Source organism: Symphalangus syndactylus, chromosome 16 (genome assembly GCF_028878055.3).
Source record: "Symphalangus syndactylus isolate Jambi chromosome 16, NHGRI_mSymSyn1-v2.1_pri, whole genome shotgun sequence".
NCBI classification, from domain to species: Eukaryota; Metazoa; Chordata; class Mammalia; order Primates; family Hylobatidae; genus Symphalangus; species Symphalangus syndactylus.
Window position 1 is genome coordinate 38,133,990 of NC_072438.2, and position 16,740 is coordinate 38,150,729.

Genomic DNA, 16,740 nt, shown 5'->3' on the forward strand with positions numbered 1-16,740 from the left:
AGTGTCTCATTATGTTGCCCAGGTTGGATTGGAACCGCTGGCCTCAGGGGATCTTTCTGCCTCAGCCTCTGAGTAGCTGGGAGTACAGGTGTCCACCGCCACATCGGGCAGAAAAATGATAGTTTATATTTGTATCATGCCTCTTAAACTTCAAAGCATTGAATACATGTTTGCGTATGTGTACCTCAGAACAAACTGTGAGGAAGAGCACCAGTATCCCGAGGTGAGGATACTGAAATAATGAACAGGTTTTTCATGACTCTGATGTAGTAACTAACTAAATAACCTTATAACGTCTGTGAAAAAAATATTCAGTCATAATTCAAGAGTACTGAAAACGTTTGAGGGAAGTTTTAAAATGTATGTTTTGGAATATAGAAGAATTCCTTAAAACAGGTCCAGTTTTTCAAACTTTTTGAATCACAAACTGCACTTCATACTACTAAAAAAAATGCTTGCAGGTATAATTTGGAGATCCAGTTATTCCATTGGACTTATAAACTACAGCCACATATGTGATTTAAAAACAAAACCCTCAAGAATTAGGCAAATCACTTTATAACCCTAACTTTATTTTTTAGGTTATTTAAAAAAAAAAAAAAAAAAAAAAACCTACCAAAGTCTTTTGGGAGCAATTCCACAGTTGGAAATATCTCTCTGGGAATAATTTTCTATCTGCAACTTTGCAAAACACTTTTCTTTGATGTGCGTGTTTAATCCGTTCATTTTCTAGAAAGTGTATTAATTTTCTATCTCTTTTTTTTGTTTGTTTTTTGAGACATAGTCTGGCTCTGTTGCCCAGGCTGGAGTGCAGCAGCACGGTCTCAGCTCACTGCAACCTCCGCCTCCCAGGTTCAAGCGAACCTCCTGCCTCAGCCTCCCGAGTAGCTGGAATTACAGGTGCCTGCCATCATGCCTGGCTAATTTTTTGTATTTTTAGTAGAAATGGAGTTTCACCATTTTGGTCAGGCTGGTCTTGAACTCCTGACCTCAAGTGATCCACCGACTTCGGCCTCTCAAAGTGCTGGGATTATAGGCGTGTGCCACTGCACCTGGCCATGATTTTCTATATCTTTAATACACACTGCAAGGCTTTGGAGTGAAGGTACAACAACAACTAGAATAAGTTCCCTGTCTTCATACATAGGACAATGAAAAAATAATATATATGAGGCAAGGGAGACATGAAGCTCACAGGGACTGCCCTCAAGTTTTTTTTGCCATCACAGTATTTCCGCAGCCCAGCAGAGTGCTGGGCTTAGAGGAGGCACTCATAAATGTTTGTTGAACAAATAAACAAAGGGCCTAGGCTTTGTTGCTAGGTAGCCTGCAGATCCATTCACATTGGATTGTTGGAATATGGTGTGGCTATTTTATATTAGGCTCTGAGAATCTCATAGTTGCTATTTTCTGCCCCTGCTGGGTGGGTGTCTCCAAGATGAAAGTCTACCTGCTGTGTTGGCCAGAGTCCCTGCCTTCCTTGTGTGGTGTGTGACCCTTGTTTTGGTAGCACATGGGTAATTCTCTGATCTCCCCGCTTCCCTTCTCCTTGGTGGTGTAAGCAAGGAAGCCTTAGACAAGCTAAACTAAAGCAAATGTTTGAGGCAAGTAAGAGACGCACAGGTCGTACAGTACACTTTGACATTTTGAGGGGGTATGAAGAACAACCACAAAAACGTACAGGTTTTTAGCATTTTTCTGAATATCATTACCTGGAGAAGATGTAGATACATGTGCACACAAACACACGCACAAATCTCTGTTTTCGTCAACTGATATATTCCTGCAGATATTATTCCTTCATTGTGCTAATCCATGCTCACTGATAAACTTTCCATCTTTATTCAGTCAAATGTCAAGCAGCCATGTTTAAAGGTGAGGCGGGGCATATCTTGGTTTACTAAGCAAAGAGGAAAGTGCCATATCTTGAGAGCAGAGCAATGCCTTGCAACTGTAAGTCACTTCTGAGCAGCCCAGAATTTTCGAAGGACTCCTCTTTTAAAGTGTAACTGACCATAAGTGACCTCTGAAGCAGTTTGGTTCAGACTTTAGCTCGCCGGGGTGTAAACTGCTCTAAGTGGATAACTAGGTCAGCACCTCACAAAGATCAATAGTCCTTAAGAAACAGGAATTTTGATTAGGGCCTTGAGGAAAGATGGGTAACCTTGAGTAGCTTAGACGACTGAGACTTGTGTTAACGTATCTTGAATTCTAGTGAGGAGTTGGGGAGGTAGGGTGAGATTATATCAGAGAAGGATGTTCAAGCCTGACAAAAGCAAATGTTTGTGGCCTGGAATTTTGGGCCAGGGCCCTGGTGACCATAAGGATGCCAGTAAACATCATGCTGTATGATTGCAAGATTCGTGTGAAAAAGTAGGAAACCTTCACTTCCTCATATTTAGACCAAGTGGCTTGTTTGGGTTTGTTTTTTGTTTTCAGGCCAGAATATCCAGTCTAACTGCTTCATCTCCATTCATTTTCTGCTCTCATACTACGGGAGAAAGAGGAGAACAAAGAAGAAAAAGGGGAAAAAGAAAGTAGAAAAACTGCATGGCACCATACCTGCCTCCTCTCTACTGTTACGTTAGACAAGTATAGTAAAAATAGTTGCCACTTTTGACACATTATTGCCACACAGTGGTTTCTTACCCTAACTTAACTGGAGGAAGCTGAGACTTAAAGAGGATAATAAAAGCGTGTTTTTCCACTGTTGAAGGAAACTTGAAAAAATACAAATGACAAAAATCTGTGGAATATTTAGAGCAGACCAAATGCAAAGAGCTCTCCTACCTCATACTGGTGGGATGGACTAAATATTTCAATAATTTGAGAGATAATATATTTCATTTATTTACTTGTAATCTTTTAGCAAAACAATAAAGATTAAATGGAATTAAAACTATTTTTAATAAAAAAAATCGGGGTGATCTCATAATGTGGTGTGGGACTGTGTTAACCAAGTGTAATAGACCTGTGATTTTTATCTGGCACAAATGTCATTTTATTTTTTTAATTAATTAATTAACTTATTTTTTTGAGACTAAGTCTCGCTCTGTCGCCCAGGCTGGAGTGCAGTGGCGTGATCTCGGCTCACTGCAAGCTCCGCCTCCCGGGTTCCCGCCATTCTCCTGCCTCAGCCTCTCCGAGTAGCTGGGAGTACAGGCGCCCGCCCGCCATTGCGCCCGGCTAATTTTTTTGTGTTTTTAGTAGAGACGGGGTTTCACCGTGTTAGCTAGGATGGTCTCGGTATCTTGACCTCGTGATCCGCCCGCCTCGGCCTCCCAAAGTGCTGGGATTACAGGCGTGAGCCACCGCGCCCGGCCACAAATGTCATTTTAAAGGTAGGTTTTGCATGCCCCATTCTCAGAAAATCAGTTCTAGGGAGTCTGTTCTATAGCCTAGAAACCTGAGTTTTTAACGCTAACCCCTCTTCTCCATTCTGATTGCAAAATGCAAGCTACGCTAGTGAAATTTGGAGTTAAGGCTTTTGAAATTCTTACCACCTTCTTACTGGTTTACTCCTCAAAGGTCTCTGGAAAAATAGAAAACTAAAGCTGGATGAGGGAATCTAAGTCTGCCTTCTAGCCCCAGCTCTGTCACTGACTGGCTGGGGTGACCCTGTGAAGTCCCCTTCAAGTCTTGAAGTCTCTGGAAACTCCTCTTCTGTCACTTTAGATTATAACTTCTGCTCTGATTACGTGACAGTTTATGGGAGTCATATAAAACATTTGCAACTTTTTGAAGCACTAAAGCAACTGAAGAGAATATTTCTAATTATCTATGAATTTCTCTAACCTCTTTTTCAGTTGCACTTACACTTTGGGGGGCATTTTCAATATATTATATTTAAAATATAGGCTGGGTGCAGTGGCTCACACCTGTAATTTCAACACTTTGAGAGGCAAAGGTGGGAGGATCGCTTGAGCCCAGGAGGTTGAGGCTGCAGTCACCTGTGTTCACGCTGCTGCACTCCAGCCTGGGTGACAGAGGGAGATCCTGTCTCAAAAAATATGTATGCATACATATATGTGTGTGTGTGTATGTATTTGTTACACTTATCACTTGTTTGATCTTATGATAGCTTATCCTAGTCACTGTCTTCAAAGTTACAATAATTTCAGATCAAGGTGCACCACATATACCAATAGATGCGGTCTTCCACATATACCAATAGGCACTGGGTATTGTGAGAATGACTTTCAGTGCTATTGACATGTCCCTGGTAAAGATGGAGAGGTAAAGCTTGTTGTCATAAACTAGGTAGTATAGGAAAAACTCACAGTAGTTTGATAACATTCTTTTATACAGCTGAAAAAATTCCAGGTTAGTAGAGAGAGTCTATGTGAGTCTACTCAGGATGTTATAACAAAATACCCCAGACCGGGTGTCTTAAACAACAGAAGTTAATTTTCTCTTGGTTTTGAAGGTTGGAAGTCTCAGGTCAAGGGGCTGGCAAATTCAGTTTCTGATGAGGTCTCTCTTACAGGCTGTAGGTCTCTGCCTTCTCTTTGAATCCTCAGGTGACCCTTCCTCTGTGCCTGAGTGGAGAGAGAGCTCTGGTGTCTCTTCCTCTTTTTATAAGAACACTAGTCCTATCAGATTAGAGCCCTAACTTTATGACCCCATTTAACCTTAATTTTCTCCATAAAGGCCTTACCTCCAAGTACAGCCACGTTAGAGAATACGGGGCATAATTTAGTCCATAATAGAATCTATTTTTTTCTGAGCAAAGACATGTTGGACTGGACCATCGTTTCTTCATGAGCTTGTCATTATTACACACAGCCCGTCCATTCCTGGGAAAGTACACTTCCCATTTTAAAGGAAACTTTCCTTCCTTTGATGAGCTCCAAAAACCAACCTTATAGATGTGTTCTTAAATTGAAAAAAAAAAAGGTACAATTACTATTGCTTTTGTGAAAAATACATGAATCTATACTATGTTTGCATGGGCATCAAATTTAAAATACATTGTTTAGCTTACTGTATCTAACTTATTGGGCACATCACTGCTGTCTGCAATGTTAAGCTTTCATGCAGATTTCTGACATTAAATAACATCTTAGTTTTTTTTAATTCTGCTAACCAATAAGTTCATGAGGGTATATTGATTAATGTAAAATCAACATTTACATGAAACAGTCTAAAAACTGTTTCACAAATTTAACAGTTCTTTTTAATGGCAATATTCATATTTAGTCTTAAAATTTTAGTGCGTTTTCAGCATTAAAATGAAAAGCAATAGGAGTTAAGTGGAGAGGGAGTCAGTTGAAACAGAAACGTAGACTTAATAATTCTTCTTATGAAAGCACAGTCTCAGTGGATTTTCATGCACAGTGGCATAATTGGTCTGACACAGATCCAGTGGGTCTGATTTCTCATGGCATATGGAAACTGCCAGGCATGTAACTGAGGCTGGTACCACGCTCTGAGTGACTCTTCACTATTATTATGTATGCATGCAATACACATTTTATCATGAGACCAATCCACGGACAAATTTAAAATTATGCTTTTGTTCCCTTTGTGCTTTTCAACGTTTAACATAAAATAAAAATTTCCCATGATAAAATTAATAATGAGTAACTTGGAACTGTATATATATAAATCTGTGTCCAGTGTGCTGTAGGAGTGATGACTTTGTGAGCCTAATACAGGATAAACTCATCAAAGTCCGGAAGGGGAAATTCCTCCTTCTTTTCCTTTGGTCAGCATTTCTAGGCAACAAAATGTAACAGCAAGTAGACTTCTTCTAAGAAGTACCTTTCTAAGCTTCTAGAGCTAATTTTGCATTTGACCCTCTACAATTAATATTAGAAACTTTAACAGTTCCCTTGTTCACGGAAATGGCAATAATGATGGTATAAACAAATATATATTTTTTAAATTGCATCTAAATCTGTTTTTCAGTGTATTTAACTGTTGAACACAAGGATCAATTTCATATACAGAGATGGCATTTCTGTTGGATTTAGGAAAAATAGATGGTAATGTCTGGATTTTTCCCAAACTAATGCTTATACTGTTAGGTCAAGGATATTAAAATTTACTCTGTTACTAAAACTTGATGTTTTCTTTAATATTTTACCTTCAATAAGAAATTTAAGTATGTGAGTATGTATTTATGTATAGTGGACATATTCATATGCATATATACATATACACACATGAAACACACAGAAAGAGGTAATATGGTTGACATTTCAGAAAGAAAATAGTGAATCACTACTATATGCCAATTATGGTTAAGGTCTATTCTTAAGTAATAGATGTAGTAAGTAGTAATAAATGAAACAGAAAAAAGTTTCTTCCTTCATGGAGTTTTGGTTTCAGTGTAATAATATGTAAATAGTATATAAATGATAATATGTAAATACATAAATAGCTAAACTTACATTGCACACTATATTTTAGGCACTGGTCAACATATTTTACATATATTAACTCATTAAATAGTGATAATGATAAAGTAACACCTATAATTATCTTCATTTTTAGTTGTCAAAGCAATGTGCAGCAGTGTTAAGTAACTTGCTCATGGTCACACAATTTGTAAAGTGATAGAACTGAGGTTTAGGTACGGACAGTTGGGCTGCAGAGGCCACTCTCTCTGCCACTGTGCATATATGAAGTAGAGGGAACACATCTATTTTATAGCCAACTAGTTCTGTGAGAATGGAATTGGATTCCCTTGCTTCTCTTCCGTTCAGTGATATTTCAACCTTGCTATTTTAGTATCCTGTGCTATGTTCTTGAAATTAGGTTACTCTGTCCAATTTTTTAAAAAATAGTTTTACCTTAAACCTTACCTTATGCAAAACAAAAGATGGGAAGATGCATATTAGACCAGTTCTATCCTGTGCTTTTGGGAAACACTTCATAAAATATTTTTTCTTTTTCATTATTTTATTTCAATATTCTTCAATTCACTCATTATGTATATAGTTTGTTATTGATATCATTAGTAAAGGTAGGAAAAAATAATCTCATTGTTTTTGTTGATTGCCAGTTGATTCAGGATAGGAAAATGCCTTTTCACAGAGAATAACATTTTGACTAGGATTTTTTTAAAAGTACATTTTGTTTACCTTTCACAAAAAAAGATACATGTTTTTCTCTTGAGGTTTTTTTTTTAAGCTTTCACAATGTTTGAAAGAAAATAAAGTGAAAGTGAATCACTTATATAAGATTCTAGTTTTACCTAAATTAGGTGTTCATTATTAAATATTCAGTTAAAATATGACCTATGTCATTTAACAGTTTTTTTAAAAATATCATTTTACTTCTTATTAAAAGCATTTATATAAATTTTCATGATACATGCTTTCTTCTTTTTTATTCAAAGAATATGAAACACATTTTTAATCAGCTAAAGTGTACATAAGCAATACCAAAGCCCATCTGAAGTTGATTCTTTATGAAAACAATGGTGCAGTGATTTTTTTGCTGTGACATTGTGTTCTTAATATGTGGATGACACTTTTCATTGTAGTATTTTTTTTCAACTGAGATATCTCAAAATATGATCTTTGTAATATAACTTTGAGATCAGTTATATAATATGTTTTTAATACATATGATCTGAGTTGATATGAGTATCATTAGAATGATTTAAAATTTTAGACTTCAAAAACTAGTGAATTAACTGTGTGAGGCTATTTCCTTAGTCCACTTATGCATTTATAGAGTTTTGTTTACTCAACAGTAGATTTTTTTTTTTTTTAGATAGGGTGTCACTCGGGCTCAGGTGATTCTCCCACCTCAGCCTCCCAAATAACTGGGACTGCAAGTGTGTGCCACCATATATGGCTAGTTAAAAAAAAATTATAGAGACAGGGTTTCACCATGTTACCCAGGTTGGTCTGGAACTGCTGATGTTAAGCCATCTGCCCGCCTTGGCCTCCCATAATGCTGGTATTACTGGCATGAGCCACTTCACCTGGCCAACAATAGATATTAAAACATTGCCACCTTGCATTTTTTCCTATGAATGGAAATAAAGTGTACTAAAACGGTAAAGAACCCAGCCAATCCCCTGCAGATCCCAATGCGCAACCGATCACCTCCTTATCATTCTTTTGAAAGTTTAACTCCCAGTTGGAAACAACCAACTTAGAGGCAAATAACTCTGAAAGTTGAATAGTGTTTGTTATTTGCTGAATAACTGTGGGCACCACAAATATAATCTGCAATTACTATATGAGTAGAGTATAAGCAAATTAGGGGCTGGAACAATCTGGCTCGATTTGGAAAGCTGTTTCAAATTTAGTGTCTGAAAGTGGACAATTAATTTTGAATCTATAAACGTCAATGAAAATATTGGTATGCTTTCAAGGAGGGTTCAAGAGAAGAAGAAAAGATTGAGGATGCAGCGTGTTTTGCATGATCTCATTGTAAGAACTTGGTGAAATTTATGATTTGCTCTGTGTCTATTATTATCATTCTTGCAAGATGTTTCCTGGATATGCCAGGAATACGCTTGTGAGTCTTTGTATTCACTCAGACAAGTGGCAGTTGTTTTCAGTCCTCAGTAAAAAATAGTGTAAACACTCACCTCACACAGTTAATAATAAAATTGTATGTTTATCAGTTCTTGAGAATTCATGGCTATTAATTTTGAATTTATTTTTGATTTTTTTTTGAAAATTAGAACAGTTATTGTCAGAGCACAAGTCAGGGCTTTCTAATGGCAAATAATCATGTAACTGCACTGCTTAGCCAGACAAATAGTTTAATGAAGAATTTGTGCTTACCATCTCAAGTATTATCTAGAATATTGCTTGCTAATCATTAAATGAAGGCACACCGTGGAGGGATATGAAGTGTCTGATGTCTCCACTGTGTCGTATTGCCATTAATAGGATAGCATATGCACATCGTGAAGGAAGAACAGACATGACTTGGAAAAAACAAATTGATCCATATAATATAGTACTTTTACAACCTACATGTATATATGGCTATATGCATTTCTCTTTAGAAATGATGGGTTCTATATATTAAGCTACAGAGATGCTGTGCAAAGAAAATGAGAGTGATTTGTGTGAAGCCTAAACAAAGGAAATTCAGAAACATTTCTAGTCCTAATTATTGTATCATGCATATTTGTGAAACTTACCTGGAGTTCAGAGTTGACAGGTGTGATGCCTTTTTGATCTTTGTCATTGGTGTACTAAAAGAGTGCTGCCTCTTGAGCTGTGAATTTTGTTTTAATTCGGCTTCATATGAGAAAGAAAAAGAATATTCATCACATACTGCATCATATCAAAAGAAATTGAAATGCAGAAAGATCCTCACATCTAAAAGCCACATAACTTACCATACAATATGCCATCATATTAGTGGTTACAATCCTGGCTAGGAGGCAGATACAGATTTTACAAGATTTATTTTAGTCTTGATCTCTGATGTTGAGCAAATCGCTCAGCTTCTCTTTATCTCTGTTCTTTAATTAATTCATCTAATACTCTCTGGGAAATGTTAAGACACTATAAAAATCCAAGTGACACTTTGGATATTGATTAATATAATATCTATTACATATTATTGTAAATAAACTAGCTTTGGGGAAGATGGTGGGAAATATAAACAAAAATAAAATAATGATGCCAAAAACTGAAGCTAAGTATTTTCCTAAGGAAAAAAAATAGTTTTTTCAAAAGAATATCTTGTAACCAAAAATAGCAGAGTTACATTGTCACATTTTATTCCTAGCATTCATCTGTGGAGGAGAATTGAAGACATATTATTTTATCACTCTGCGCAAAAGCTGAAATGTCTTATTGAAGAAAGGAGAGAAAATATGCTTCAGAACTAGAGAGGAAAGTCTTAATTTACAAAAGGAAAAAAATCAAGGATTTTGCTCAGGGGTTCAAAAAATGTTTGGCTTATTTCTTTTTTATCACTTAAGCTGGTTTCTTGCTGGGCCTTTTTACTGAATAATTGAAAAAAAAACTGGGTGGGGGAGGGACTTTTTCACCAAAGGAAAAAGATAGTGAGAAATAAATGTACTAAGGGAATATAGATAGGAAGTTGTATCTTTCTGTACTTTTATGATTGACTACATTTTCTCCTAAACTTATAGTTGAAAAACCCTGAAAAAATATCAGCCTCTGAGGAAAATGCTACAGATTAAAACATAGCATTCTCTGCTCCTTCAATCCTTCTTCTCAATCTTTCTCTCTCTCTCATACACACACACACACACAAACACACACACACATGCATACCTCCACAAGCTCAAATTACTTTATGTTTTAAACCAGTCATAATTTATCTTTGCAAACTAGAAAAAAAAAATCAGTTTGGTGAGCATTGAAACTTTGGGGGAATATTGGCATTTTTGAAAGCTGCTTTCACAATAAGTATTATTAACTATCTCACTAGATTTGAAGTTGTGGAGGAAAATTACTAGAATAATGACTTGAGCAAAGTAGAAATTCTGTACTTGGCAATCTTCCTGAAAGACATGGGATTGGAGGCAATCTGTATCTCCCTTGATTCTTCAGAATGCTCTACAACAGAGTCAGTTTATGATAGTCTGAGGTTTTGCTCTTTTCTTTCCGCAGTGGCATCCTGTAAGCTTTTGCACTTACTCTATCTTCATTTTTCCCGCCAAGCTGTTTTCTCACTGTCTCAGAGGAAGTCAGAAGTCAGTATCTACCAAGCAGCCAAGTGGTAGGATTTTAAACGCTGAATGTTTTTTCAACTTCAATGTCCCAGCTGCATTGAAAAAACCATAAAGGACTAACAGACTAACAAATTTATATTTTTTTAAAAATCAGCAAGTTTCCAACATTCCTTGATCCATATAAAACTAAGGGTCAGTAAAAGCAAAAAAGTTTCCTTAGGCTATGTCTCCATTAACCTATATGATTCCAAATAAGGTGGGACCATAAGTAAGACTCTAATAATAGTATAACCATGATTTACATGTCCAATGGGTGTTGTTCATTCATTTAACTCCCAATTATTAATGTTCCATTACACTAGTAGTATGAAGCAGGAGCTGACAGTCTTGTAGGGGAGACAGACTTATTCAGGAATAACTATAATGTAGTATGATAAGGGTTATAATGGGAACCATATGTACCCTGAAGAAGGACTGACTGATTCCTAGGAAGGATGACACTTGACACTTGCCTCACAAGAGTTAGAATATGGCTTTGATTTCTTTCTCCTTTATCAGTCCTGCATCAGTCTTGCAGCCTTGGCCATAGGGCATCAACTATTCTCACTGGAGCTGAGTTGGGATGTATTTTTCTTCACATTCCTCCTTTACATTTCAACAGGTTTTTGCTTTTAATAGATTGCTAATGGATTAATTCTTTAATTGTCAATCCTAGAACCAGTTAATGAGCAATTCCCATTAGCTTCCTGTATTTTAGTCATTCTATGATTCTGACCAAAACTGAACTTAACTCACTGTAACTGTTCACCCTGAATTCTTCACTCTTGGCTCTAAATGACTTTTAGTTATTTTTAGATGTCAAATCACCTTCAGATGGGAACTTTTGCCATCATCGAGGAGATTGAAAGTAGAGGGACAGATGCTGTGAAGCGATTTCCAAAAAAACAAGGAGTTTATATAAAGAAGATATATAGGCACTTTTAATCATGGAAACATTTCTGGAATGTTTACACCCTCCCATGGCAACTTCTTTGAAGAGTACAATTCATCTGAGTCATAAATTATATTTTCCTAAAAACAGTCACGTAATCTCATATTTTTACACCTTTTTTTTTTTTTTTATGAATTGGTTGTAGAGGGTGTTCTAGCCCTGGGATATCGGGAGAACAATTATAATGATTTTTTTTTTTACAATTTCTAATTATTTTTAGGTGCTTTTATCTAGTGCTCTCCTTTTCACTAGCGCGCCTATCATGTGTCCTATTAACACTGGTACTTGTTATCAGCTGGCTTTCAGATAATCCTGCCTAAGTGACTGGTTGATGACAGCTTTTAAGATATTGCCTCTCCAAGTTATATTTCTATTCATGGAGGATTCTAGAAGAACAAAAAGCCGTGACACAAGGCTTTCTAATAAAGGCACTCATGTGGGGCATCATGCAGTATGGAAAACAGTGGAGGCAAAACAATCCTGGTCGACTTTTCTCCTGTCACTCTTGGTCCCAGCATGAAGTCTCTTAAAGCTGTAACAACAGATCCTTGGTTTTGTGTCTTGGTAGAAATTAGGTGCTCCTTATTTAGTGCTGATATCATCCAGGATCAAATTGCTCAGTTTATTTGTGTGTGTGTGTGTGTGTGTGTGTGCATGCACATATAATTTTTCTTTGAAAGAGATATTATTATTATTATTCATTTTTTTGATACAGATTCTCACTCTGTCACCCAGGCTGGAGTGCAGTGGCATGATCTCAGCTCACTGCAACCTCTGCCTCCCAGGTTCAAGTGATTCTTCTGCCTCAGCCTCCCCAGTAGCTGGGATTACAGGCATGCACCGCCACGCCCGGCTAATTTTTATAGACGGGGTTTCAGCATGTTGGCCAGGCTGGTCTTGAACTCCTGACCGCAAGTGATCCGCCTGCCTCAGCCTCCAAAAGTGCTGGGATTACAGGTGTGATCCACTGTGCCTGGCTAAAGAGATATTATTTTTACAAATCCTGAAGCAATTCAAGGTTTGAAAGACTCTCACCTCTAGGAAATAACAGTGGCTGAATACTTTAAAATTCTATTTCTATCTTTTATGAAAATTATTAAAAAGAAGCAACAGGCAGAAAGACCACAACATTTAAAAAGTGTCCTGGCTCACCCTCAGGGTAAAAGATAGTAAACAAAAATCCTAATTCAATCTGGTGTTTGCAAGAACCAGATTGATTTTCGGGGAATTAGCTTTGGTTGTAAGGCCCTGCAGCTTGAAGGGAGAGCAGGGTGCAGATGTTCTGGAATGGGCACCACAGTGCAATTTGCCTTAGTTACAGTCCTTGCCTTAATATTTTAGCATCTAATCTTCCTAGTGTTTTATGCTGCCAACTTTTCCAGTTTCTTGAGTCTTTATTTTTGGTGACTATTCCTGAAATTTGCCCCATTTGCTTTCCACAAAGCCTTGCAGAATCTCTGTGTAATTCTCTCAGGGCCATAGTTTGAGCTAATGCATTGGTTGGCACAGCCTATTGAGAGGATATTTCCAGTGGTAAATATTAGTGGTCTAATATGTTAACATTACTAATGACAAAAGTGAAAATTGACTTGATTCCAAAAAAATTTCCTCTCACAATGGTTATTTTAACTAAGTCTGCTTGATGGAAAGAAGATTTTTTTTTCCTTTTCAATCATTTCACTTCTTTTATTCCTCTCCTTTCTTTCTGTTTAATTGTGTAGGATCTAGAAGACCATAAATAGGTTTTCCTTGCACTGGCCTATCCCCATGTGAGGATTTCGAAATATAGGTCATTTGTGTCACTGGGTCGTTTATACCACTGGTATAGTAGTGAATTCTTTAGTGAATCAGAATACAGCAGTATAATGAATCATTTGAACAAGATATATGAAGTCTCTTAATACTTTAGGAGTTTCAATGCATTTTAAGTATTTCAATGCATTTTTTGTATTATTTTTTAAGTATTTCAATGCATTTTTTGAATTTTTTTTCCATCATGGCAGTTTAAATTATGATTTTCTAAAGGCATTAGCTAAAACAACGTGTATGTTGTTAAAATGTTTTCATATGGTTTATATAGTTAATGCTGAACCGGATCTAAGAAAATAGAAGCATGTTTGTACTAGACAACCAGGATCCTCTAATTCATGTCCTACATGATGTTGGCTAATGCATCTAATTATAATTTTCCAAGTGCCTTCCAAATCTTAACTTTATTCATTTATTAGCTTCCCATTGCCTCTGTAACAAATTATAATGAATGCAGTGTCCTAAAACAACAAACTTTTTATTTTAAATGACTCTTATGGTCAAAAGTCAGAAATGGGTCTCACTAGGTTAAAATCAGTGTGGAGGCAAGGTCGTGTTTCTTTCTGTAGGGTCAAGAGGAGAATCTGTTTTCTTGTCTTCTCTCGCTTCTAGGGCTGCCTGCATTCTTTGACTCTTGATCCCCTTCCATCTTCAAAGCCAGGAATGGCTAGTAGAATATTTCTCCTATCTCTTCATTCTGACTCTCTTCTGCCTCTCTCACATTTAAGAGATAAATGTCTACTTACCACTGTGATTACACTGGGTCCTTCTGGATAATCCAAGAAAATTTTATTTTCAGTTTATTTGTTTAGAAACTTTAATTCCATTTGCAATCTTAATTCTCCTTTGCCATGTAAGGTAACATATTCACAAGTTTCCTGGATTAGGATGTGGACATCTTAGGGATCGATTGTTTTGCATACTACAGGTCTGATTGGCAGACATTCTCAAAATTTGATAACCACCTGTTATAAGCCACAAAATATTATTTGGGTAGACTCCAGTCAGGCTTTCTTTTTTTTTCTGTGCAATCTCAACATTTTATTACTGAATAGATACTTTATTATTACTTGCACTGTATCTTGCTTTTCCCTCAGAATAATTTATTAGTGTTTTAAACAAATTCAGAGATAGCAAAAGTTTAAGCGATCAGTTATTTTTCTGTAAAATGAAAGGTTTATTCTCATATACAAGGCTGTCAAATATTTTGAAATGTGAAAAAATGTTTCACACTTTAATAGGAGCAGAAGACTGGAGAAACTTTTACAAACTGTTTATTCAACTTATCAAGTGCCTGTTACATACAAATACTATGATTGTTGGATGTGATCTGACTGACCTGCTACAATCAGAGGCCAAGAAGGGGTAATGAGGCCAGGCTTGAGGTACAGTAGGTCTCATCCTACTTCATTGAGCTTCAATATCCGTCTTAGTTTGTTTTCTGTGCTGTAACAGAATACCACAGACTGGGCAATTTATAAAGAAAAAAGATTTATTTGGCTCACAGTTCTGTTGGCCGAGAAGCCCAAGAGCATGATACAGGCGTTTAGAGAGAGTCATCTCATGTTGGAAGTCAACACATGGTGAGTGAGCTCATGAGACAGAGAACCAGTGGGGCCAGCTTCATTCTTTTTATCAGGGTCTCACTCCTGAGATAACTAATCCACTTGAAACACAGCATTGATCTCTTTGTGAGGTGAATATCCTTATCACCTAATCACTTCTAAAAGGCCCTACTACCTAATACTATTACAATGGCAATTAAGTTTTTGATATATGAATTTTGGGGGGACACATTCAAACCATAGCAGTACCATCTGAATATTGGGAATAGCAATATCATTAATTGATGTCCTATGTGATATTGGCCATTCAGGGGTGTTGTGAGGGTTAAATTTGATAATGATGCACACGTCTTGGGATGTACAGGAACTCAACAGAAGATAATGTCTTTACTCTCTAAGGAGTGGCCTGACAATGATGCCACTGAAGGGACAGCCTGATGGGTGTTCTCTGGGACATCTTAAAGGAAATAAGATGCAGTTATATCTGGCACTAGTCATAATTCTTTCCTCTGTTACAACTATGTCGTATGATCTTTTTTCTTGCAAGAGTCCATATTAACCATTATTATACTAGTACTTATCAACAGGCGAAGGGATATATTATGAATTGGAGGAGGCCATTCATAATGTAGCTTCCTCAAATGCATTCGATTTATTCCTATATGCATTTTCTTTGGAGATAATGAATTCAAGATAATGTCTCCTTCTAAAACAAACGAAAGAAAAAGTAAAAGAGAAATATTGACTATGAAGAAAAAGTTTGGTTTCACCACTCTCATCAATTAATGCCCTCTCAGATACTAATGGAAATATTACCTGTTACTGCTTTGAATTCATAACTTTTTTCACGGCACACATGGCTGACATCATTTCTTAAAGTCCGATAACAGTTTGTGTCTTGTCTGAATGAGAAAATTTCAATCGGTGCAAGTGTTTTTCTTTGTCATCGTACTGGGAAGAGGGGAGGAAAGATAGAACAGTCTCTGGAACTCTGAAATGCATTAAGCATCCTTCTTGATTTAACATAAAATCATCAAATACATGAGCATGCCTGGAGTTATTCTATTTTTTTCTATTGCGTGGTGGTCTTTTTTCTGTAGAAGAGGTTCAGAATACATTATCTTCGAAAAGGATTCCAATTGTCAATACAACATGCCTGCAACACTGCTCTTCTAAGGGGAAGAAAAAGAGATAATAGATGATTGACTACATCACTTACATTTAACGTTATGCCCAGAGAACTCCACTATGACTTTTGTATTTTATCTGAAACCAGTGAGTCCTGATGATAAAACACGGGCATTTAGGAAAATAGTAATAAAAGGAAGTTTAGTTTAATAAATGTTTATAAGGCCAGTGTACTACAATGAAAATTAGATTATGATTCGGGTTTTAAAAATTCTGTATGTACCGTTTCTTTGTAGAATTTTTAGGTGTAGGATTATTAGGTGCTGTAACTGTAAGTTTCATTTTCTAATTTTTAAAAATGATTATAATATTTATTTACACAGTTCTGGAGCTTAAATGAGATTAAATAACTGAAAGTAATCTGCAAGTTTCTATACAAAAGGTATTTATATCTAGTGGGTAGATGGCAGGGATGCTGCTAAACCTCCTATAAGGCACTGGGCAGCTCCTTGCAACATAGACCTATTCTGCATAAAATGTAAATAATGCCATCTTAGGGACTTTCTGATCTATAATGAGTAGTACCCACTCTCTTCCACCTTTAGGCTAAAGCACCA

The 16,740-nt window shown here is 36.5% G+C and overlaps 1 protein-coding gene across 10 annotated transcripts in view; it reads left to right on the plus strand.

Moving 5' to 3' along the window:
* PCDH7 (protocadherin 7) overlaps positions 1-16,740 on the plus strand; it is a 423,650-nt gene that overhangs the window by 11,994 nt on the left and 394,916 nt on the right. Inside the window, exon 2 of one of the 10 annotated variants that reach the window (XM_063619464.1) lies at positions 2,440-3,481. The exons of the other annotated variants lie outside the window; for them this stretch is intronic. Within the exon in view, the coding sequence (XP_063475534.1) occupies positions 2,440-2,541 (102 nt within the window). The 3' untranslated portion in view covers positions 2,542-3,481. Of the gene's footprint in view, positions 1-2,439; positions 3,482-16,740 lie in introns of those variants that run through there. 10 annotated transcript variants of the gene reach the window in all.